The following is a 26,417-nucleotide window of genomic DNA, read 5'->3' on the forward strand; positions in this document are numbered from 1 at the left end:
GCCAGGATTCACAGTGAGGTCCGAGTAACTCTACACTCTGTGCTCTTTCTGCTCTGCCAAGTCTTCAGGTACAATCACGCAACCTGGTACAAAGAAAAAGCTACAGGTAAATGGCTTCTACCAAAAAAGGTTCACTCAGTTCCACAAACATGTGACAGCTTTGGGACCCTGATTTCCTCATGACCTACATAGAATCTGGGAGAATGCTTCAGTATTTCATCCATCCAGATGGCCAGTGATAGTGTTCAAGCTCTCCCTTTGGATTACCACTGACTTGTCTGGCCTATCTCTACTCCCTCCAAGCCACCTTCCAGACCGCTGAAAATTATCTTTGTGAAATTCATACTATGCCTTCCATTGCATAACACCCTAGCACCGTGCACAAGGTTTCTCTTCGTGACTCAGTCCTGTTGCCCTGGGCCCCCCACACATCTTTTGCTGTAGCCATTAGATTATTCACCGTTTCACAACCGTGACAGCCCTACTGATGCTTCCATGCCATTGCACATCCTGGATCTCTCCTTGAAATGTCCTCTGCCCTGGTTCACATGACAGATTCCCATTTACCCAGTTTCAGTGTCCCTTCCCCAGTACAGCCTTCCTTCTCTGCCTCTCCTTCAGCCCCCTCCACTGTTCCCAGATATACACTATTGGGGCTTTTACCATTTTGCATTATAATTCTATTTGCCTATTTCTCTCCTCACCCTCAACATCTTGGCACAGCATCTACCTGACACACAGTAGGTGCTCAAATCTTATGTTGAATGCTGAATGAGAATTAATTTAGCTGTTCGAAGTTGAAGATTATGAAATAAGCTGAACTGTTTTTGGTGGGGCTCAGCATCTCATATCACATTTATTATGTTCCCAAGGGAAGTCAGTACCTAGACGGTAGAGGGATATAGGATCCAGCTGTCTGCATCCACGGCTCCTTTCCCAGCCTGCTCTGAAAGCTACCTTCAAAGTCAAAGGCTACTAAACAAGCTTACTACATAAATGGTGGGCACAGTATGAAGATGAAACATAAACATCCTGACAAGTCCTGTGGAGGAGGCTGAGAAAGTGACAGAAGGATGCTGACTGGTGGCTGGCAGGTGTTTGTAGGAGAGCAGTGATGGCTCAGCCGTCCAGGAACAACCTGTCTGATCTCTTTAGGGACACCTGGAGCTTGCCAGCTCCCACTACCCAAATTACAGTAAGTGCTGCACAGTGTTTGTTTCTGCTGTGGCAGTGAGAACCGCTCACTCTTCCACCTGCACAACGCAGATGGTGCAGATGGGAGCGTGCTTCCCCACGAGGATGTGCAATTATGCCCAGTTCCTCCAGCTGTAACAATTACCAGGAGAACACCCGAGGGAAGGAAACAATCCCGGCAGATAGCTGTATTCCACGCTGGCACACACCACTTAGTCCTCCCAAGAGCAGCTGCTGGATCTATGGCCTCTAGTCCCTTTCACAGTCCTTCCTGGAACTCATGTATTTGAAAAACATTTGGTGAGATCAGAACATAAGGCAGTCATTAAACAGGATATATTTAAGTAAGAAAATACCAAGGCTTTATTTTTTTTTTCTTATAAAGACAGCCCTACTATTGGCTAAGTGGAAAGATGTACACACTTCTCATGAGTAAACAAGATTTACCTGCTTCAGGCTGCATACCATAATGCCAAAGAAGTGACATGAAGGAGGCAGAGGTGTAATGCTCTCATCTTCATAGCAATAAAATGCAAAATAAAAAAAACTTAAATGGACTTAATTAATGTTGGGCATTCCCACAGGGAAAAGGCAAGAGGACTTTAAGTCGATCGGGTTGTACCGTGTACGACAAAAAAATTCCGTCAGGCTGAGCCACCTGGCTCTCCCCATCTGAGGTATACAGTCTGGAACCGACAAGGCTGAGAGTCAGGAGCTTCTGCTTTACGGTCCACTGAGATATGAAGGAGGCAGAGTCTTGGAAGACCGGATGACCCACTCTGGTGAGGCACCTACGTGCAGCAGTGTCGCATATGGAAGTTGACAACATACTCAGCGTTAGTCCTCTGCACAGAGATAGCAAAAGGCTCGAAAGGGTGGAAGGTGAAGGCAACAAGGCGTCGCACCGTGTGGTTGATGGGACGGCCCAGTAAGCCTGCCTGAATCTCAAACTTGAGCAGACCAGAGTCCCGGGCATAGAACCTAAACAGAACAAGAGAGAAGGAGAGGATGGGACAGATACTGACCACCATCTTGAAACCTGAACAGCAGGAAAACGTGCCAACTCGTTATTTAACCTCACTGATGACATCTCCTCTAACAGCAGCCCCAGGTTATTGGAACTGCAAAATCACCTTTGTCTGATCAGCTCACTTTACGGGCAGGGTGATTATGAACTTCCCTGTGCTGTCCTGAGTCACTGGGTCATTTCTCTTTCCCAAGATGACCCTTAGTTACAGCCTTAACTACAGCCTCCCCTTTTCCAGTAGCTACCTGCCCAAGATTGCCTAGTACAGGACTGGAAATGAAATGTGAGCCACATACGTTATTTTAAATTTTCAGGTAGCCACATTAAACAAAGTAAAAGGTGAAATTAATTTTAATAATATTTTATTTAACCCAATATTGGTATCTAAAATATTATCATTTTAACCTATAATCAATATAAAAGATACTAAAAAAAATTTTTTTTGTACTAAGCCTTTGAAATCTGATGTGTGTTGACACTTGAGCACATCTCAACTTGGACTAGTCACATGTTAGTGATGTCAGTGCTCAACAGCTACATGAGGTTAGTAGCTACTATAGAACAGGGCAGATCTAGGCCTATATTTGAGTTTTTCACTTTTAAGAATAAATTCCTTTAGAAGGTTCTTCTTTTTCACACACAAATACAAAATACTAAGTAGTTTTTACTTTTTCATCTAACGCAGTAAGAATAAAGATGCTTCCATCCATCCCAATACTTAAATAAATGCCTTTTTCCCACATGCAAAATAAGTGCCCTGTGAACTTGGGAACTAGAGATGATCAGCAGCGTCGGGGCTGAACTGGGGGAAGTTCTAGAAAATAAAGAGCTCTGAAATAAAGAGCTCTATAATTTCCCTTTTGGGAAGCAAATATATACTAGCCGTAAAGATATTCATACCCCTTGACTCAACAATCCCATTTCTAAGAACTTATATCCTCAGAATTTAATTTAAATGCAGTAAATAGTGACATGAATAAAGATGCCTACTACAGCATTATCTCTAATGTAAAAATGCAGAGAGAATAATGCTCAGTAATAGGGAAATAGTTAAATCAATTATGGTACATCTACTTGATGGAATAATATGCCACCATTAGGACTGTAACTGTGAGGACTATGTAACAATATGGAAAAATGTTTATTAAATAAAAGCAGGCTACAAAGTATTATGCCAACCATGATTACAACTGTGTAAACGTAAACATGCATACTGGCAAAGACTAGAATGGAACATACAATGAGTGTTAGAGTAATGGCATTACCTCTACAAATGACTTTTATATCCCTACATTTTAAATTAAAAATAAAGAATTACAAGAAAAATCTTTTAAGTCAGGGTCAATGGCATTTCCAGATTTCTTTAATCTTTTCAAATCAGAAAGGCAGGGAAGTAAAAAAGGAGAGAAATGTATCTCGTGCTTCGTGACAATATCAAATGAGGCCAATTATCTGCTTTCATGTGTGAAAAACACATTCACCTTACCCACATAGTCCCCAGCACACAAAGGGCTTATAATTTAAAGTGAGCTGTTTGAGCTCCTAAATCTAACTACCAGTTTACAGGAAATATGGGGGAATGAGAAAGGCAGTAAATACGCCAGAGATGCAATGAGCAAAATCTAGAATATGGTGAATACTACTGGACGAACAACCTGGTTTCTTCAACTATTTCACTGCAAAGAAAGTAAGAGGGAAGCAGAACCCATAGAATAAAAAAGACTTAAGAGGATAGCAACCAAATACAACATATACACCTTGTTTAGATCTGGACTGGAACAAACTGTAAAAAGACTATGCACAAGACAACAGGGAAATGTGAAAACTCACCAGATATCAATGATCTTAATATATTTTTGTTAATTTTCATAAGATGGAATAATGGTATTAAGGTTGTATGTTTAAGTCCTTACCTTTTAGAAATTCATACTGAAATATTTACAAGTGAAATGCTATGACACCTGGGATGTGATGGTCCAGGGTGGCAGTTGGGAGGGGAGAAGTGGTGGTGGAAAGAGATGAAACAACACTGACCATGAAGTGATAACTGTTGAAGCAGGGTGATGGGTACAGGGAGGTTCATTATACTCTTCTACTTTAATATGTTTAAAAATTTCCATATGGCTTCCCTGGTGGCGCAGTGGTTGAGAGTCTGCCTGCCGATTCAGGGGACACGGGTTCGTGCCCCGGTCCGGGAAGATCCCACATGCCGTGGAGCGGCTGGGCCTGTGAGCCATGGCCACTAAGCCTGCACGTTCAGAGCCTGTGCTCCACAACGGGAGAGGCCACAATAGTGAGAGGCCCACGTACCGCAAAAAAAAAAAAAAAAAAAAAAAAAAAAAATTTCCATAATAAAAAAATTTTTTTAACTGGCTTTTGGAACCTGACTGCAATTTCTCAAAGGATATATTACAAATGGTGATTAAGTGTTCAGAGTATGTTACACAAGCCTACTTAATACACAATGAAGCTGGATTATGAAATACTATCTACCACTATTTCTATGTGAAAAAGACCTTCCAAAATCCAGCTCAGGGCTCCAGGAACACACCTCCCTTGAAATAACCCCACTAGTGGCAGTGGTGCCAGTTCCTCTCCCTAGTACCTATTATAGCACACAGAACCACCCAAGCTCCCGGCACAGACAAGCGGGTCTGTGAATTGGACATACGTGAGGAAGGCATTGCTTACAGGAGATTAGTTTCAAGGTTCTAGCAATAATACAGTGATCTGCATTCCAAAATTCTTCCAAGTGAGGAAGCATGAGTTTCTCCAAAACCTGCCTGTTTCCCAAACCGTCTCTGCTATCGTTTCTATTAGGTAACATGAGAGGATAAAATAATTTGAGCTGGATAAAATTTAAGTCTCAATTATAAACACTGTTAAGAAATGGTATTAGATTATTAAATTGAAAAGTATGGTTTCCTTCTCTGGATACCCTGAAAAGGGAACAACACTTATCTGAATTTGATGTTTTGATGAGAAGCAAAGAGCAGAACTAATTAATTTATGAGATTAGTACCTGAATGATCAAAGTACCCACCATATTATAGAAACAGCCTACCCTCTGAATTCAACCCATGAGTACAAGTGGACAGAGTCACAGTGAAATGATGTTTAAGAAGCAGAGAAAGAGAAAGCAGGCAACCTCCTCAGGCAGTGTGCAACTGAAGCAGGGATGGTGTACCTGATAGGGTGATCTCCACAAGTCTTGGGCCGCTCCATGACTGACACCCACTTGTCATCGTAGCTGAAGAGAGACAAATCAAGGTAGGGGCTACCACTGTAAGACTGGGCGCTGATGGGGAGCTGACCCAGCAGCCGGCGTACTGCCTCCGTGTGCCCTCCATACTTGGCATTTACAATAGTGTCTTTAAACCTAAAATAAAGCAACAGTGAGGAAGGCTATGTTAGTGGCACACAAACTGCACTGGGTTTTAAATTGACAAACATATGTCTAAAAACAACTCATTCTGAAAACAAAATCTAGATATTGAATTCTGACACATCACAAATCTGCCTAGCTACAAATATTCTCAAAAAGCAAAAATAGAGTGAGAAATTGGGAACATTAAGTTACTTTAGAAAAGTTAGCAAATATTCTACAAAAGTTAACAACAGTATGACTAATCTATGACAAATATTTCTACTCAAACTTATTTCCTCCAAATAGCAGCCTTAGACTACATTAAAAAGGAGTTACACAGAGCAGAAAATCCTGAACAGACACAGCCTCTGACTCTTCTTGGGATCAGTTATAAGCCAACTTACATCAAACCTTTTGACAAATTACTCATTCTTTGTTTAAATAAAGTTTGGGAGCTTGCTACTTATACTTCTGCCAAAACTCCAGTATCTAGAAGAACAGTAACATGGATACAGAATCACCTATCTGACTTATCATTAATAATAACAATAGAGCAGTTATTTCTCACAATTATAATGAATACTATATTTAATACCCTTTGACCAAGTATTTCTATTCTTCTGGAAATTTGCCCTAAGGAAGAAAAATCCCTGTGCACGTTCAATATAGCACTGTTTATGACAATGAAAAATTGAGAGAAAAATTAAAAACCTAATAGAAAACCGTAATTTTCAAAGATTATATGGTAAAAGAGGAAATGTTTATCATAATGGTAAGTAAAAGAAGTAGGCTACAATCTGTATATATAGTATGATCAAAAACACACACAGGGGCTTCCCTGGTGGCGCAGTGGTTGAGAGTCCGACTGCCGATGCAGGGGATACGGGTTCATGCCCCGGTCCGGGAAGATCCCACATGCCGCAGAGCAGCTAGGCCCATGAGCTGTGGCCGCTGAGCCTGCGCGTCCGGGAGCCTGTGCTCCGCAACGGGAGAGGCCACAACAGTGAGAGGCCCGTGTACAGCAAAAAAACAAAAAACAAAAAAAACCACACACACAAATTTATGCCTTAAAAAAAAAAACTGGTGGAAAAACATCAAAATGGTAATAGTTGTGTTTGTGTAATGACATTTTAGATTTTTTTTTAACCTTCTTTTTCACTTTCCTATAGTTTCTTAGAAAATATGTCAACTGTTTATCAGCTTGATTTTTCTTTTATTCTCTATATTGAAGCATATCATATAGTTTAACAATCAAGGGGAAAATAATTTTTTTAGTCCAGGGGAGAAAATACGATATAACATCTCATCCCTGAAACTAATGGAATAAAAAACTTGAATGTTCAGGACTTCCTTGGTGGTGCAGTGGTTAAGAATCTGCCTGCCAATTCAGGGGACACGGTTTCGAGCCCTGGTCTGGGAAGATCCCGCGTGCTGCAGAGCAACTAAGCCTATGTGCCACAACTACTGAGCCTGCGCTCTAGAGCCCACGAGCCACAACTACTGAACCCACATGCCACAACTACTGAAGCCCGCGTGCCTAGAGCCCGTGCTCCGCAACAAGAGAAGCCACTGCAATGAGAAGCCCATGCACTGCAACGAAGAGTAGCCCCTGTTCGCCGCAACTAGAGAAAGCCCACACGCAGCAACAAAGACCCAACGCAGCAAAAGATAAATCAATAAATAAACAAACTTGAATGTTCGTTAACTTTGATGAGACCAGAAAGATTGATTAGATGGGTTTTGATTTGTTTTCACTGCTAGCCTGCAGTGCTAGATGGACATTAACACTTCTCAGTTCCCCCAAAAGAAAGCCTAGTGTTAACACTGCTCTTCCATTATTTCTCGACAGTAATTTTCACAGCCTCAGTGTAAATCATAAAATTAAACCCTGGGCCACACAGAACTTATTTCTTTCCCTTTCATTTGAGCTGGTATCAAAGATCCTGGGCTCTTTGGCTTTCAGCCCTTTGTCAGTGAAGATCTAGTACTCCAACACTGCCTGACTCACTGGCTTCAAAAGTTGGCTTCGAATGATGGGGCTGGCCCACAGCTTCATGATAACCACAAATCAAAGCCTCTGTGACAATCCACGGGCTGAAGCAGCTCCTATTCCCCGGCAGCACCCACCACCTCTACTCTCCAGGCTCCCCAACAACTAAAAGATGAAGCAGTGGGCTTCCCTGGTGGCGCGGTGGTTGAGAGTCCGCCTGCCGATGCAGGGGACACGGGTTCGTGCCCCGGTCCAGGAAGATCCCACATGCCGCGGAGCGGCTGGGCCCATGAGCCATGGCCGCTGAGCCTGTGCGTCTGGAGCCTGTGCTCCACAATGGGAGAGGCCACAACAGTGAGAGGCCCGCGTACTGCAAAAAAAAAAAAAAAAGATGAAGCAGTCATCCCTCTGATGTCTTCACCTGATTAACTCCTAGCTCACTGTCACTGTCCAACTACGCCTCTCTTAATTCACAATTTCAAAATTCTCAGAGATGATCCTTCCAACACCACGGCTTCCTAGTTCCTGGACTTCCTTTCTGCCTCAGCCACTCGTTCCAATGGTCATATCCTCAATCTCACTCTTACCAATGACTGCACCCCCCTGTAACAGGGTGCAGCACCACAGACTCCAACTATCTTCTCTCCTACTTTTCCAGCTAACTCCCTCTACTCATCCCAGCTTCAACATCCTTCAGACCCAATGGGACCTAAATTCCATTGACTCTACCAACTTTTTGCCATCCTACGCCTTCATCATGACCTCTTTTCCTTCCTTAGCCAGCTTAAATTTCACAATCATTAAAATCACAAAATTTATATCCATAAATTCACGTGGGCCCTTAATGCTGCAGGACACTCATGCTGCATTCCCACAGTCCAGCGAGTCTCCTACTCACTTAGAAGACTATTTCATCCCCCTCCTCCATGTTCATCCTCACGTAATGGCACTGCCTTCTTCGTAACTGACAAGTAGAAGAAATGAGAAGAAAACTTTTTAAAGCTCCCATTAGCACATCTGTACCTATTTAACTGTATGTGCTGCCCTAGAAGGCTAATCCATCCACTTGGGCACTAGGTTCTATCCTCTGACCTCATATACTTAACCAATTCTGCCCCCACCCCAACTTTTCCTAACCCATCAGTTTCCTCCTATGTACAGATCAGTCCCATCTGCAAACAAACATGCCATTTTCCCCTCCCATTTAAAAAATAATATCAATAAAAGCAGAAACTTAACACCACTTGCCCCTCCAGCTAACGCACCATTTTTCAGCTCTCCTTTACAGTAAAACTCCTCAAAGCACTTTTTCCTACTGTCTCTTCTGCTCCCATTCTTTCTTAAACCCACCCCAAAGAGGCTTTCACGCCCACCATCTCACTGAAACGACTCTCATCAATGTCTCCAGTGATCTCCATGTTGATGACTCTAATCGCTGATTATCAGTCCTTACTGTACTTGACCTGTCAGGAGGATCTGACACTCCTTCCTCAGAGAAACTACTAGGCCTCTCCACTTACAGAACTTCTGGTCTTCTCGCCTAAACCTGCTCCACCCACAAGCTTCACCATCAGAGTTTAATGGTAACACTCTCTCAACAAGTTGACTGGGGCAAAAATGTTAGAATCATCTTTGACTTTGCTCTTTCACAGCCCATATCCCATCCTCCACTAATCTTCTGGGCTCTATCTTCAAAATACATTGAGAATACAATTACTTACCACCCCCAATGTTATCACCCTGATCCAAGCCACCATTATTCAACCAACAAATTATTACTGATAGCCTAGAATGGGCAAGGCACTCTTCTAGGTGCTTAGGATACTATAAATGAGCACAAAAGAACTTAAATCCTAGTGTCAGGAACAAAAGGTAGCAATTTTATTTATTGGATCATTGCAATGGTCTACTAACTTCTACCCTATCCCCCTATGGTCTATTCTTATTTATTTATTTTGCGGTACGCGGGCCTCTCACTGTTGTGGCCTCTCCCATTGCGGAGCACAGGCTCCAGACGCGCAGGCCCAGCGGCCATGGCCCATGGGCCCAGCCGCGCCGCGGCACGCAGGATCCTCCCGGACTGGGGCACGAACCCATGTCCCCTGCATCGGCAGGCGGACTCTCAACCACTGCGCCACCAGGGAAGCCCTAATGACTTAATTTTTTATATATAAAATGTATGTGATCTTTCTGAAAGTTTTTACAATTTTCTCTTTATCCCCAGTGTTCTAAAATTTCATGATGATATGCCTCAGTATGGGTTTTTTATTTATTGACTGTACTGGTTACTTGATGGAGCCGTGATGTGCTAATAAGTTTAATAATTATTTCTCTGAAGGGAAAAAAGCCATGATTTGCAGTGCCTGCCAATTTCTGTGATGTAAATCCTCCTGCTGTGGTCAATTTCAAGGTACCAAAGTGACATCACTGAATGCAGAGTTGTCAAGAGATGAGCAGTAGCACATCACTATATAATATTTTTACCAGATAAAATAGATACAAATAACCTCAAGAGTACAACAGTAAAACAATTATGAATTAATAATTAGAAAATAATTTTTTTTTTTTTTTGCGGTATGCGGGCCTCTCACTGCTGTGGCCTCTCCCGTTGCAGAGCACAGGCTCTGGACACGCAGGCTCAGCAGCCATGGCTCACAGGCCTAGCCACTCCGCGGCATGTGGGATCCTCCCAGACCGGGGCACGAACCCGTATCCCCTGCATCAGCAGGCGGACTCTCAACCACTGCGCCACCAGGGAAGCCCCAAAATAATTAATTTTTAATAATGGCTGTGTTTAACAGCTTGCAGAAACTCCTGAAACTTTAACAGTTGGCTCTCACAAGCCAGAATGAGCCAGCTCCAGCACACCACTGGATGGTCCTTGGCAATCTGGAAGAGAGAGAGAGAGAGAGTGTGTGTGTGTGTGTGTGAGTGAGTGAGTGTGTGAGTGTGTGTGTGTGTGTGTGTGTGTGTGTATCCGCACATCTTGCGGGACCTCAGTTCTCCAACTAAGGATTGAACCTGGGCCACGGCAGTGAAAGCCTGGAATTCTAACCACTAGGCCACCAGGGAACGCCCATGGAAATGTATATTTTTCAGTACTAGAAAACTGTTTAGGGTCTTCCCTGGTGGCACAGTGGTTAAGAATCTGCCTGCCAATGCAGGGGACATGGGTTCAATCCCTGGTCTGGGAAGATCCCACATGCCGCGGACCAACTAAGCCCGTGCACCACAGCTACTGAGCCTGCGCTCTAGAGCCTGCAAGCCACAATTACTGAGCCCACCCGACTGGAGCCTGTGCTCTGCAACAAGAGAAGCCACTGCAATGAGAAGCCCTCACACCACAATGAAGAGTAGCCACCACTCGCTGCAACTAGAGAAAGCTCACACACAGCAGAGAAGACCCAACACAGCCAAAAATAAAAATATATAGATTAGCGGGCTTCCCTGGTGGCACAGTGGTTGAGAGTCCACCTGCCGATGCAGGGGACATGGGTTCGTGCCCTGGTCCGGGAAGATCCCACATGCCGTGGAGCGGCTGGGCCCGTGAACCATGGCCACTGGGCCTGCGCGTCCGGAGCCTGTGCTCTGCAGCGGGAGAGGCCGCGGCGGTGAGAGGCCCACGTATGGCCAAAACAAAACAAAACAAAACAAAATATATAGATAGATAGATTAAAAAAAAAAGGAAAAAGAAAACTGTTTACATTATTTCCTCCCCTTCATTTTTCTACTGCTCCTTCTGAAATTAGCCAGATAATGGACCTCCTGAGAAAATCCTCTAAATTTTTATCACCTCTCTCCCATTTTCCTACTCATCTTTGTATTCTACTTTCTTGGAGAGTTCCTAAACTATATCTAACAAAGTTTAAATTTCTAAAGCATCTCACTTAGCATTACTGTTCTAGGAATGTTTCTGTTTTTACAGTTTAAATTATTTCAGTGACTACCAGGTTGTTTCTTTATTTTTTATACTGTTTGTTTTATTTGGTCTCTATATTTTAAGATAAAGGCTTTAAGTGACTCATGATCCCTGATGTCCATTTTTTTCTTAAACATTTATTCTAACCTAAAATAGAATCCATTTTCATTTATTTTTACCAAAAGTTTATTGAAAACTGTAAAATTGAGCATTCAAATCCATGTGTTCACAAGAAATAAAAAATAATTTTGATTTATATGTACACTGTATTTTCAATGCAGCAAAGTATGATAAGATGATTAATAAAATGTTATTAGGACACAATTCTCTGGGGGAGATAGAACAGACATATGAATTTGAAAAGAAAAAGAAAAATATAAAATTTCAAACAGTACAGGAATAACTTGCTCTGTATGTTTTTTTTCTTCTTTTGGCCGCGCCATGCGGCATGCGGGATCTTAGTTCCCTGACCAGAGACTGAACCCCTGCCCTTTGCAGTGGGAGCACAGAGTCTTAACCACTGGACCACCAGGGAAGTCTGTACTTGCTCTGTACTTTTTATGTGAAATAGAATACTAAATTACTATGGTATTAGATTCCCTTGGATATATTTAAAATGGCATATAACATTGGCTACCTTCAACTTAGCCAATGTTATATGCCAATTATATCTTGTAATGCTTTTTTTAAAAATGTCAATGTTTAATACATTGAAAATTGCATCCTTTGCAACTATTTAAATTTAACAGTAAAAAGTTTAAAGATTAACTTAATAATTGATGCATGAGGGTATCTACAGTTTTTCAAAATCTTTGCTGGTATGAAGCAAAATTTTGAAGATAACAAAGCTAGAATGCCACCTTTCTCTTTAACCTTTTGTTTTCTCTTCCAGAGCTTCCTACAATTTCACTTAATTATAGGTACATTGTGAAATAAATTTTCAGAAAACATAGCCTCCTCTAATTCCTAATGACATTATTCATTCAACAAATATCTTACATGCTCCTCCCACATGAAAGACACTGGCCTAGGTGCTGTGGATATGGCAATGTATATAACAGACAAAAATCCCTACCCTCATGGAGCTTACCTTCTAGTGACTTCTTTGATGTTTTAACTGAGTGTACCCAGTTTTTGTTACTAGTTGATAATAATCTGCTTAAATTTTAAAGTTAATTTTAAAAGACAACAATTCATTTCAAAATGAAAAAAGCAAGATCTGATCCATGTTCTGCTCCCAAAAATCCTTCTATACTGAATAGAGATGCTAGTTAAGGCAGAAAATTTGTGTGAACCAGAGAAAAAAAGGCATGTTTAGTTGTCTGAAAATCAATATCCATCTATTTTTAATCAATTACTGTCATTCTGTATAAATACAATGCCACTGATTTAGGTGTCTGCTTTGCTTGTTTTTCCCAGTGGCAGTGATGCTTATTCTGATTCATCCACTCACTCTGGTCTGATCTATATTAGAACCTAAAGCAGATATTTTCCATAACTGGCTAAGGTTGGGGAAGCAATTTAGGTATGTGGAATGTGACCAGGCACTGACTGACTAGAGTAGAATTGAGTCCTTGGTCCAAAATAACTAGTCATTTCACAATAACCTATTCAGATAATTATGAGCAGCTCTGGTTCATAACAGGTGGGTATCAATTTAGGGTGACCTAGGTGTTTTAAGAGGGGCCTCCAAGTGTCTCTTCTTCGGGTTGGTCAGTTTCCCTGAGTAATTTATCTCTAATCTCCTGCCTGGGGAGTATAAGCTTGGATGCCATAACTGATAAGAGGGATAGGAGTCTTCCCCAACAGTATGACAATTTTCACTTAATTCTTGTTTTAAGCATGACATGTCTCATCCCTACTCTCAGCCATGCCTCATGAACATGAAACCAGAGCCTGCACGGTGCAATTTCTCCAGAGAAAAAACCTCTAGCCTTTTGATGAGGTGGGGAAGAGACAGTCATTTGGCAGTGTAGGCTTAAAGAAAGGAGCTAGAGCATCTGATTGCTCCTTTTAAGAATGTCATCCAGGGACCTCCCTGGTGGTCCAGTGGGTTAGGACTCCAAGCTTCCACTGCAGGAGACACGGGTTTGATCCCTGGTTGGGGAACTAAGATCCCACAATCCACGTGGCATGGCTGGAAAAAAAGAAAAAAAGTCATCCAATCCTCCAGAGGTATGTAGGGCCTCCAATTTCTTGAACTTTTCCAGAGCTCTCTGGTGCAAGGCAACTTATTTCTTGATGGATAAACTCTGCATTTTTTTTTTTTTTTTTAAATTTTGGCTGCTCTGGGTCTTAGTTGCAGCACGCGGGATTGTTTAGGTACAGCAATGTACTCTTAGTTGTGGCATGAGGGCTTCCTAGTTGTGTCACACAGACTTCTTAGTTGTGTCACACGAACTCTTAGTTGTGGCATGTATGCAAGATCTAGTTCCCCGACCAGGGATCGAACCTAGGCCCCCTGCATTGGGAGGATGGAGTATTACCCACTGGACCACCAGGGAAGTCCCTAAGCTCTACAGTCTTTAAGTTTTTGTCCTCTGAGATATGTCAAGTTAGTTATCACTCATCCATTGGCTCTTCAGCTTCTAAAACTCTCTTGATATCTCCTCCCCATTCTCTTTGTTCTTGTAGCTTTATACCTCTTCTTTTTTTTTTAAGATTTATTTATTATTTATTTAATTATTTTATTTATTTTGGCTGTGTCGGGTCTTAGCTGCAGCATATGGGATCTTCGTTGAGGCGTGCAGGATCTTTAGTTGCAGCGCACAGGCTTCCCTCTAGTTGTGGCATGCGGGTTTTCTCTTCTCTAGTTGTGCAACGCAGGCTCCAGGGAACATAGACTCTGTACTTGTGACGCATGGGTTCCAGAGCGCGTGGGCTCTGTAGTTTTGTGGCACACAGGCTCTAGTTGAGGCACGTGAGCTCAGTAGTTGTGGCACATGGGTTTAGCTGCCCTGTGGCATGTGGGATCTTAGTTCCTCGACCAGGGATGGACCCTGTGTCCCATGCATTGCAAGGCGGATTCTTTACCACTGAAACACCGGGGAAGTCCCTCTTCTTCCTTTATTGTCATTTTAGTGGGGTTTGGGGATGGAACAGAGAAAAATGCACGTGTTCAACACACATGTTTAACCAAAAGTTATAAAATTATGTCCTTAGTCACTCATTCAAAAAATATTTAAGTGCTTGACGGTGTACCACGGAAGATATAGCAATGAACTAAACAAAGACAGGGTCTCTACCTTTCTGCAGCTAACATACAGTCTAGGAGGAATCATGGACAACACACAAGTAATTCCTCAGGTGCTAAGAAAGAGAAAACAGAAGTTTAGGATGACACAATGCGTTATGACAGGCAGACTGACCCAAGCCTAGGTGGGCAGAAAGAATATGAGGTTTCCTGAAGTAAATGACTGTTAGCTTCACACCAACAAATTTTCTGAAGAAAAATTAAGCTTGTTAAGCCTAGTGGAACAGCTTACCGGCGCTGGATCTGCCGTGCAAAATTGTTGCTGGAAGCTGAGCAGGGAAACTGGACTTCACTATGCAGGGTAGCGTTACGGAAGAGATCACAGAAGTTCTCAAACAGCTCCAAAAGCTCATCTGATGTATTCTCAAACACAGCGATCACCTCTGTTGTCACCATATTGTACACCACAAAGAAAGATGCCTGCGGAAGAATAGATAGACCTAAGGAATAGCTGAGTATAATGCCTTGCCTAGCAAATATCATTTTGGTTGAAAATCAAGCTGCCCAAGTAAAACAGGCAAACACCTCCACTCCGGCACTATGGTGGAAACATGGTGCCAAGAGGTCCTGGAAAAGGAGGAAGCCTCAGTGGACTTGATCGATCAAGGGCCTCAGTGTTGTCTGATTTCCCACTGTATCTGCTGGAATTACTGAGTTGTTCATACATGTATAAGAAGGTTTTCAATCTTTCATTTCAAGCTGTGTGAAAATTTAATATTTTGCCTTCCAAGTGTTATTCCCTACTTACTCCCCAACCCACTTTTTTAAAATGCCAGATTTAATTTTCCTTCCTGCTGCGAAAGTGATTTGTAGCCAGGAGCTGCCTGTTGGCAAATTATTTTCTCTTGTATACGTACAGTTGAAAGTTCAATTTAGGGGCATTTCTTTTTCTCTCTTAATATTTCTAACATGCAGAAAGACATCTTAAGTACACTGTGTCCACCTAGGCAAGTTGTAACCAAGCAGGGGACTGCTGCTGAACACATGAAAAATCAGAGAAGCATTTTCCATTTCTTTCTTTATAAATGTTCTTTCAGCCAAGAGCATTTGTAACATACATTTGAGATTCGTAACAATTAATTTCAGAGGGGGAACCTGAAAACCATTCAAATGCCATAGGTGGCAGAGTTACTGCTTTCTCTGAATAAGCCCCTGGGTGACTGGCCCTCTTCTTTAAACCTCCAGTGCTCTGCTCAGCCTAACAAGGAAGCACCAGGTACCTCTAGTTTTTATCACAGTGAATGTGGCAGTGTGAGTCAATCTGCAAGCTTCCAGCAGGACTCTAGAAGTTTTCAGAACACTAGGATTAGTATTCCGCCTCTTATGATTGAATTTAAATCTCCATTACCAATTTCTGGAGACATCTGGCCCACCTGTTTTAATAGTAATTAGTCCTTCCCAAAGCTTATATTACATGACTTTTGCGGTCACCTGGAAATTAAATTTGGCTGTAAATTAAAGAGGCTGGAGAGTAACCTGAGAATAATACCCATAATATTAGCAAGGCTTTGTGTTTAGGTGCACTTTTTACTTATTAACCTTATTGGAACCTATCAAATTAAACTGGGAAAGGAGGAGGGAGGACAACAAGGGCAGAGAGATTGGGTTTAAAGTTACAAATTCTGTAAGCAAAGCATAGAGCCCTTGTAATGTTTCTGGCTACAGCCTACTGTAGCTACTGGATATAAGTAGGTCATGTTTTAGCAAAGGGAAAAAGGATAATCTCAATTGCAGCAGTCACACAACATATTCCCTCCAAAATAAAAAGGTAATTATAGCTCAAACCTAAATACAAGATTGATTCATGTCCTTTCTATAAACCTGGACAATGCTTTGATCATATTAGGGCTTCACCAGGATCCATCATAATTATGTGAATATAGAATTACACAAACATTTACTAGCCTTCCCACCAGGCCAGACTGGGAAATACAGGACAGGAGGGTACAGAAGTCAAGGGCTTCACGGACAACCTCCCATGACTCATAACATGAACTAGATGGGCTCACCCATGATGACTCAATGGGTGACTTCATCATTAATAGAGAAGAAAAAGAATTCAGAAAAAAAAATGATCTCTAACCATTTTACTCACCACCCCCCCTTATATTTTAGAATATACAAGGTATGATTCAGAAGAAAAATATTAGAAAACATTTTACCATGGATGGCTGGTACGGTCTTAGGAGACAATTCCTTATACAGTCTCTAACTGTTACAGGCAGAATCAGCTGCAAGTCAATGAGAGAAACCAGACTCAGCTGACTTCGTGGTTTACTGGTTTGTTCTGTTCTAAATTTCCAAACTAGTATCTAAGGAGACACTCTGGAAATAGGAGAATGGGGGGACAAACGTACAGAAAAGTAGGTCTCTCACTTGGTCAACACTAAAGTAAGGAGCTTCTCAAAGGGAAATGCCCAAATTACCCTGAATTTCAGCATGGTATTTCAACCCAAAAGTCTTAGAGGTTTCCATGCTCTTAACACCACGTTATTCCTATTTGTGAAATGCCTCTCTCCCCTACCAACATCTTTCACCCAAACTGAAAAACCCTCAGAACCTGCAGTCTTGATTATTCACTTGGTAGATCAAAAATTTTGGCTTCCTTTTGATCTTTTCACTGCTCCACAACCTATGTTCCAGCACATGGGCAAGGTCAGAGTACAGTCATAAAGCTTAATTCCATCAAATGAACTTACCTGTTACAATCTAAAGAAGATTTGGTGAGGAAGTATACTGACATCATTTAAGTAGGAAAGAAAAACTAGATTTTTAGAAGATTTTCTTTTTCGTATGGTGGGTTCATTCTCATTGCCAGAACTGAGCAGACCAATAAGCACAATCTTATACAAAATCAAGGCAGTATCCATAGGGAGTCAAACCTTGGCCCTGTAGCATCTGGGCTTCCATTTCAAGGGTACTGAAAATGCTCTGCAGAAGAATTAGGGTAATAATCACAGAGTTGACTACCTACATGTCAATGGCTTACGATATAGCTTCCATTTGTCCAAATGAGAAAAATCATTTTGAGAAATGATTAGAAAAGTCGAGCTGTTTTAAGTATGAGCCCGAAGACAGCAAAAATTCAAGATTACATAAAATGTGTTATTTCTGAGAGACTGGCTATAGGCAAAGAGAGAAACCTTCCCATTGTGCCAAGGAGACTGGAGGGGTAAAGGGCAGGAGAGCACCTGGTACCTGTGATGGATCTGTGACCCGCAGGGTTACAACATCCTCACTAGTATACTTGATAAACAGATGGTTTTCATCCAGAAGCTGCATTTTCCACATGCGCAGCTGCCGTAGTTGGTCAAAATACTGGAAGAAGCGCCTCTTGGCCATTGCACTACCATCCTGCTCTGCCCGGCGCCAAAGGTACACGAGCAGCCGGTGTTTCAGGGAGTTGATGAAGGGATCCCTGAAAGGATTGGCCATGCCTGTCTGACTGTCCCGCTGCACCTCAGGAAAAACAGCTGACACAGTGAGCAGGTCATCCTCATAGCAGAAGCGGCCAATGGTCCTCACATCAATGAAAGTGCCTTCAGGAGTCACCTGGAAGACATGGATGGTCTGCTGCTGCACTGACAAGATGGCCAGGATGTTCTTATACAAGTACAACCCTTGGTTGTGTGACAGGACCACTTTGTCACACTTGAAGGTACGTGTATCACATAAGCGGCCAGTATGAAGGTCAATGATATGGAGGGAGTAGTCCTCCAGGGGGGACCGGGGGTTGGGGGTCACGGACTCACTGTTCCGATATACCTCATAAAAAGGAGGGTGAGGCTCATCTGGGAGATAGGCAGCTGAGCCCACGATGACACAGCGGCAGTCATCAGTGAAGAGGCTGCACTCCCGGTTCAGGTGCTCGCCATTGGCCGCCACATTGGTAATGTGCAGCAGGACGAAAAAGCGTTCGAAGAGCCGGCCACGGATGTTGACTGACCGCTGGTCATTGCCATTGGACAGGATCTCCCCCTCATAGCCCTGCAGTAGGTCCTCAGCTGCCTGGCAGCCCTGGTACTCATAGATTTCGAGAGATGTCTGGTCTGAAGAGAAAGCAATGAAGTAGCGTCCATCAGGTGAGAATTTACGCAAGAAACAAGGCGGCTTTTCAACATTTACAACCGTGAAGTTGGGGAAGACATTCTGGTGGAACACTCGGACCTGGTGCCAGTGGGTGCCTGCCTTGCCTGAACTGATCCGCCGGCGTTCCAGGCGGTGAATGACATTTTGGTTTTGGATTCTTCGAGGTTTGATGGTGGAAACATGATGATCCATTATCACATCTCTGCAGGGAGAAGTAAAGAAGTCGTCAAGAAAATAAAACAAAATTTACCAAAACATAAGCACACTTGACCTTTGAACAACGCAAGGGTTAGGCACACCAATCCCCTGAAGTATAACTTATAGTCAGCTCAGTATACATGGTTCCTTCCTATCCATGGTTCCTCCACATCCACGTATTCAACCAACCGGGGATGTCTAGTACTGCAGTATTCACTGATGAAAAAAATCCATGTGTAAGTGGACCTGCACAATTCAAATCTACGTTGTTCAAGGGTCAACTGTGTATATACAAGTCAAATAGATTTCCTTCCATATATCCTGGACCTAGGAGCTCCCAAGATGACAGTGATCAGCATTCCTTCTTCCCAAGTTATAGTTAGAAAGTGGTCAGGACATTTTTGAGTCTAGAAACAGGTTTGAGGGAAGGAACTAATTCCCTAGGAATACCTTCAAAGCATGCTTAGCTGTTGGGAATGTTCAACAGAAGAAACCTTAGAACTACATCAAATTTGTTCAGTGTAAACACCACATTCAATGTACATTCATTTAAAAAATATATTTATTGGGCTGTTAAGATGTCCATCCTACCCAAAGCAATCTACAAACTCAATGCAAAATCCCAAAATCCCTATCAAAATCCCAAAATCATTTCTGGCAAAAACAGAAAAATTCATCCTAAAAATTACATGTAATCTCAAGGGACTGTGAAGAGCCAAAACAATTTTGTAAAAGAACAAAATTGGAAGACTCAGACTCCCTGATTTCAAAAACTGTTACAAAGCCACAGTAATCAAAAAAGTGTGGTACTAGCATAAGGCAGAAAAATATACCCAATGAACAGAATTAAGAGCTGAGAGATAAACCCTCACATATATAAACCTGAGATTAGAAGTTCAGAGAACCCCAAACATGATAAACCCAAAGAAATCCATGCCCAGGGACTTCCCTGGTGGCGCAGTGGTTAAGAACCCACCTGCGAATGCGGGGGACACGGGTTCAATCCCTAGTCCAGGAAGACCCCACATGCCACAGAGCAACTAAGCCCGTGCACTACAGCTACTGAGCCTGCACTCTAGAGCCCGCGAGCTACAACTACTGAAGCCCGCGCACCTAGAGCCCGTACTCCGCAACAAGAGAAGCCACCACAATGAGAAGCTCGTGCACCGCAATGATGAGTAGCCCCCACTCGCCGCAACTAGTGAAAGCCCATGCACAGCAATGAAGACCCAACGCAGCCAAAAATAAATAATAAATAATTTATTTTTAAAAAAGAAAGAAAGAAAGAAATCCATGCCCAGGCATACCACAGTCAAATTGTGAAAAACTAAAACACAAAGTAAAAATCTTGAAAGCAACCACGTAAATGACACATTACCTATAAGGGAACAACAATTCATTTATCTGTGGATGTCTCATGAGAAACTATGGAGACCAAAAAGAAGCAAAGCAACATTTTTAAAGTGCTGAAACAGCTGTCTGTTTCATCATTCAAATCTCAGCCAAAATAGCAACCCTTCAGAGTTTTTGCCTGATTACCTTACCTAAAGTCATGACTTTTCCCATCCACATCAACCTACTGTTTTATTTTCTTCAGCCCTTATCACCTTCTGAAACCATTTGTTTACCTTTTTAGCATCTTTTTCCCCCACACAGGAAAGCAGAGGCCTTGCCTAATTCCTTGCTGAATCTCCAGCACCTCGGACAGTGCCTGAGGCACAGTAAATGCTAACAAATATGTTAAATGAATGAATGGAACAACACTTGACAAAGGTCTTAAAGGATAAAGAACTCACTAGGCAAAATAAAGGAGGAACATTTCAGAAAGAAGATAGCTTAAAAAATATACTTAGGGCTTCCCTGGTGGCGCAGTGGTTGAGAGTCCGCCTGCCGATGCAGGGGACACGGGTTCGTGCCCGGTCCAGGAAGATCCCACATGCCGCGGAGTGACTGGGCCCGTGAGCCATGGCCGCTGAGCCTGCGCGTCTGGAGCCTGTGCTCCGCAACGGGAGAGGCCACAACAGTGAGAGGCCCAAGTACCGCAAAAAAAAAAAAAAAAAAAAAAAAAAAAAAAAATATATATATATATATATACTTAAAAAGAGTGTAGCACGGCACATTTGGGAAACACAATACCAAGTGGTTGGAACACAGGAAACACAGAGTGATAAGAGAAGCCTAGAAAAGTAGATTGCAGACAGATTGGAAAATCCTTTGTATGCCACGTCATGCAAGTTATTACAGGTTTTAAGCAAGGAGTGACTCTATCCAATCTATACTTTAGAAATAAAAACATACAGACAATGGTGAATTTGTTTATATTCTGTCTCCTAAAAGAGATATGAAATGCCTTATATAAGTATATATACTACCCAGTCAAGTTAGAAATGTGCATACCTTCTGATTGAGCAAATCAAGTTTCTCAAACTGCTAGTCACAACTCACTGATGGAGGCTTGAAATCAATCTAGTGCATATACTAATTGACATTTCAAAAAATGGAATAAAACAGAAAATACCAAACTGTATCACATATTTTCAATACATATGTGAGTTACATGCACTGGGTGAGGATATAAAATATATTTCCTACTGATCTAGACTAGAGCAAAAGACTGCAAACAACTAGCCTCAGACCAGTCTAGGCTGCCTGCCTATTTTTGTAAATAAAGTTTTATTGGAACACAGTCATACACACTCATTTACATCTTGCCTATGGCTGCTTTTGCCCTACAAAGGCACAGTTCATTTATTAAGACCAAAGACCACACAGCTCACAAGCCTGAATATTAACTACCTGGTCTTTTGCAGAAAAAGTCTGTCAACCCCTGATCTTGAGCACTGGTTCCCAAATGGGGCAATTTTGTAATATATGAAGATATTTTTGGTTGTCATAACTTGGGAGGGAGGAAGGGGTGCTTGGGGTGTCCATGAAACAGAAGACAGGGATGATGCCAAACATCCTACAGTAAACAGGACAGTCCCTCACATCCAGCCCAAAATGTCAATAGTGCTAAGGTGGAGAAATCCTGATGTAGAGAAGTGTCTGCACATACGTAACAGGAGACATATACAAGGATGTCTGTAGCAGGACTGTTAGTAACAGCAAAAACTAACAACACTCCAAATGTCCATCAACAGTAGACTAGATAAATTCATCCACGCATATTCATGCAGCAGAATCTTTTTTCTTTTTTTTAATGTTTTTGTTTGTTTGTTGGCCACGCCACGTGGCTTGCAGGATCTTAGTTCCCGGACCAACAATAGAACCCAGGGATCGAACCCAGGCCCCAGCAGTGAAAGCGCTGAGTCCTAACCACTAGACTGCCAGGCAATTCCCCAAGCAGTGTAACCTTATGAAGTAATGAATTAATGTACTACAGTTATATATAACAACACAGATGAATCCCAGACACAGTGTTGAATGAAGAAAGCAAGCTACAGAATACATACAATGTGATTTCCTTTATATAAGCTTCAAACAATTTCCACTTTAAGAATACAAATATATGTGGTATACAATTACAAAAAGCAAAGGAATCATAAACATAAAATTCAAAATAGTGGTTACCTCTGAGGAAGTAAGAAATGGGATGAGAGTTAGGGACACATTGTCACTTTTAAGTGTATATTTTTTTCCTTCAATCAGCACTCATTGTACTGTTATTTTTTTAAAATTACATATGTTTTTTAAGTAATATTTGTGCTTACTCAGAATTTTTTTTTAATTAGAAAATAATCATTGTGAAGGGAAAACAAAGGTAGGACAATAAAATGAAGTCTGAAGTACACAAAAATTCATGCCATCAGGACCTGCAAAACTGCCAAGCTTCTAATTTGGCTCTGACTTTCTCGGCAGACAAGGCAGAGGAAAATACAGTCAGTTACAGAACTTGCACTGCCAAGAAGATAAAAACTTAATAGCTGCTTGGAAGAAGCACAGCAATACCCATCACTGGATTTTAAAATAAATCTCTCTCATGAGTTTTCTCAAAGGACCTTGGCATGATACAGTGAGCAACCTCCACTTCTAAACAATAAACACAATGCTGAGTTTCACACGGCTACTCCTTTTAACAGTGACATAGTTGATGTGCCCATTTTGATACAGTCCAAAAAACATACTGGTAAGGTTTAAGCATTTTAAAATACCAAGTACTGTACAAAACTGCCTCCCTCAATCCCTGCCCAGGACACCTCTGATACTAGCACCCTGCGAAACTAAGATACAGTCTGGAGTCAGAGAGGGAGACCAGAAGGGGATGTGATAGGCAGGTAAGGCCCATGAATGGAAGAAGGAGTAGGCATGAGACACCATCTAGCAGACTAACCACATATAACTGAATCAGATAAAGTAAACTAGCTGTTCGACTTAGAGCCATTGATCATTTTAAGCAAAGCAGATGCTTAATTCTAAAAAAAATTTGTATATATTTTTAACAGTCCCATCTTAAATTCTCCAATTTGTCTTTTTAAGGGAAAAGCCACCAGTACTGTGGTGGAGGGAGTAGAGGGGTGGGGTGGGTAGAGGTGAAGGCCTGCTGGCTTCAGCTCCAAATTGGACAAAAAATCCACACTTAATTTCCTAACCCTTCTCTCAGTGGGCTCTCTCTCCCTCTCCATATTTTACATCACACAATTATGGTTTTTAGAGAGATGGTGGAATTCTTAGCCTTTTTCAACTTGTTATTCCAATTATAAAATACATGCTCATAAACTCAAACCATACAGAAAAAGTACATCATGAAAGTCCCTTCTAGTCAGAGTGGGAGTTATGAAAAACATTAGAGTAACTTGTATTTTTCCCAGAAGCCCTATACCCGTTTCCCTAGTCCAGTAAATGGCATGGCCATTCACCTGCTAAAAGGAACCAGAAAGCTGAGAGTCTCCCTTGATACCTCTTTCCCTCAGCCCCCATACCTGATCAGTCACCAAACTCTGGAGATTTTACCCCCTAAACAGTCCTCTAATGCTCCACCTTCTTCTATCATGACCTGCCAGCACCCTTACCCAAAATTTTATAACTTCATGTCTACGTTATTGCAACCGCTTCCTAAGTGGTCTCCCTAAATCCACCCCTATCCACTTCCAATCCACTTACCAGAGCAATCTTTTCAAAATGCTTTTTTGATCACATCCTTTCCCCTACAGATTAAAACAAGTATCTTTCCATTGCTCTTAATGATACGGATCAAAATCCTTGCCGTGCCAACCAGATGCCTCAAAGGCTCAGTGCTGCCTCTCCAGCCTCATCTTTTCCCATTTCACTCTAATCATTTCTTCCTCAAGTGGCCTACCTCCTGCCTCTGAACCTTGGCACATGCTCTTCACCTCAATCTAAAAAAAGCTCTTCTCTTCACTTTGCCGAGTTAACTCCTATTTCAGGTTATCAGCCTAATCATCACTTCCTCAGAGAAGTCCTCCTTAACCTTTCCCACCAGATAAAACACCAATACACCAGCCATACCTCTCCTTCTCAGCAAACTTACCACGCCTGCAACTTCATCTCTGCATTTTACTTATGTCTGTGGCACTAGATGGTGAACTCCTGACCGGTACACAAACATTATATCCTGTATGCCCATCACAGCATTTGACCCATCGAAAGCCTCCTTTCCTGAACATTCTTTACCAACTCAAATATCCACAGGTGCTGTTCGCTCTGACCAGCATATATTTCCTCTGGCCCTTGCCATACTTCTCAAGCCGTAGCTCAAGTGTCCTCTCGTTCAGGAAGTCTGCTCTGACACCCTTGCCGAAAGAGATCTTTGCTGCTTTACCATTACTTTTTCTGTTCATCTTTTCCATAGCCATTGCCACAATTTGAATTTGTACTTTCAGCGGCATGGTTAGGTGTTTAATGTTCGACTCCCCCGTAAACTATCCTCTCCAGGCAGGACATAACCATGGCTACTTCAGTCACCTTAGTTTTCAGAGAGCCTAGCACTAGGGCTGCCCCACTGCATGCGCTCGTACGTTATCTATGGAACGAAAGAAGAAAGCCTGACTGAACTGGGCCACTAACTCGTGCGGTACTAAGCAAGACCTTCCTCCCTGCTAGGTCTGTTTCCCCGGGCAGGCAGGTGCACGTAACCCTCAATTCCTTCTGACGGCTTCCTAAACGGCAAGGGGATACCCAGGGGCGGGCACACACGCCCAAGGGGCGCCCCCGGAAAGAAAAGCCCGGGGCGGGGCCTCAATGGGAAGAGAATTCTGAGGGAAGGCGGGGGCCGCAGGGCCTCGGCGTCAGGCGGGAAGGGGGCAGCCCCATGGCGGTAACTCGAAGAGGCCTCGGGGAGGGCCTGACGAGTTTGGAGGCTGGAACAAGGAAGGAGAAGTCCTCACCTGTCCGGTCCGGGCTCAAAGGGCCGGGGAGAGGGGCTCCCCAGCCTGCTCGGCGCGCGCCTCGCCCAGCCCCGCCCCCGCCATGCTGTAGGACCAGATGCCCGCAGCTGCCGGCTGCCGCTTCCGCTAGCCAACGGAAGTGCGGTGCAGCGAGAAGGAAAGTGGAGAGAGCGCGGCACCCGTCCGGCCGGCCCTGAGAGACGGTATAGCGCACCCTGCTGCCCGGAGGGGGATCGAAGCACTAGAGGCCCAGGGGCTGCGAAGGAAAAATTGAACCAGGCGCCATAACCTCGGCACCTGAGTGATCTCCTATGGCAGTGTCTCTGCACCCGCTGGACACACTTGCAAAAACATGAATAAAAATTAATTTTTCACCTCTTGATTAAATGCACCATTTCATCAGCTGAGAAACTATCCGTTTTCTGTTATCTCCTCCTAGACAGTGAGCTCTTTAAAGACCGAGGCTGTACTGATCTCTGAACGCTGTGCCTAATACATTTACTAGCACACAGTGGACTACAGTAAAAGCTTATTGCATTAAATTAATGCTATAACCTTTACTTGACTTTTACTTACATTGTCTCTTACAACCTGGTTCCTCCCCCGAAGCCTCTGCTTTGTCCTATTTCTGGACATCCTGCCCCCAAATTTCCCTGCCTCAGCCTCCTTCAGATAATTCAGGTCTCAGAGTAAATGCCACTTCCTCAGAACTCTTGTCTGACCACTCTCATTTCACCACCATCGTGCTATTTCTTCCTAGCACTCATCACTATCTGATATTACCCCCATTTGTTTTGTTTTCTTTCTTTTTTCTGTTTCCCTTGCCCCGACTAGAATGTAAATTCCGTGAGAGCACGGGTTTCGTCCTCTTTTCTTTTCTACCCTCACCTAGACCAGGATTTAGCATCTTGCTGGTGCTCAAGGAAGGTTCAGTCCGTGAATGAATGCCTCTGCCCGTAGGGCTCACAGCATCTCTATGAGGAAGGAATGTTTATTGGCTTTTTTTTTAAGTGCAATTTTATTAACTTAACCATCT

General features: G+C 42.7%; 1 protein-coding gene across 2 annotated transcripts; it reads right to left on the reverse strand.

The window, feature by feature from the left end:
* Positions 1-1,531: 1,531 nt before the first annotated feature.
* Positions 1,532-25,483, reverse strand: DET1 (DET1 partner of COP1 E3 ubiquitin ligase). Of its 2 annotated transcripts, none has more exons than XM_065872181.1 (5): positions 25,382-25,483; positions 17,949-19,041; positions 14,983-15,170; positions 5,409-5,600; positions 1,532-2,175 (listed from the first exon to the last, which is right to left on the reverse strand). In XM_065872181.1, the coding sequence occupies exons 2-5, from the start codon at positions 19,029-19,031 to the stop codon at positions 1,986-1,988; spliced, it is 1,653 nt and encodes a 550-aa protein (XP_065728253.1). In that variant the 5' UTR covers positions 19,032-19,041; positions 25,382-25,483; the 3' UTR covers positions 1,532-1,985. The 2 variants fall into 2 exon arrangements, with proteins under 2 accessions (XP_065728253.1, XP_065728254.1); XM_065872182.1 differs by lacking the exon at positions 25,382-25,483 and having other exon boundaries at positions 1,986-2,175; positions 17,949-18,799; positions 18,935-19,034.
* Between the last annotated feature and the right edge of the window lie 934 nt (positions 25,484-26,417).

The sequence above is a fragment of the Phocoena phocoena genome, chromosome 2 (genome assembly GCF_963924675.1).
Source record: "Phocoena phocoena chromosome 2, mPhoPho1.1, whole genome shotgun sequence".
NCBI lineage: Eukaryota > Metazoa > Chordata > Mammalia > Artiodactyla > Phocoenidae > Phocoena > Phocoena phocoena.

Bases quoted from the DNA above. Each gene is read 5' to 3' on its own strand.
- DET1 (XM_065872181.1), bottom strand. From the start codon at position 19,031: ATGGATCATCATGTTTCCACCATCAAACCTCGAAGAATCCAAAACCAA. The intron at 5,601-14,982 runs GTAAGCTGTTCC...GCTTTATTTTAG, and splicing joins GCACGGCAGATCCAGCGCCG to GTTTAAAGACACTATTGTAA. The intron at 2,176-5,408 runs GTACACCATCCC...TGTTCTGTTTAG, and splicing joins TGTGGAGATCACCCTATCAG to GTTCTATGCCCGGGACTCTG.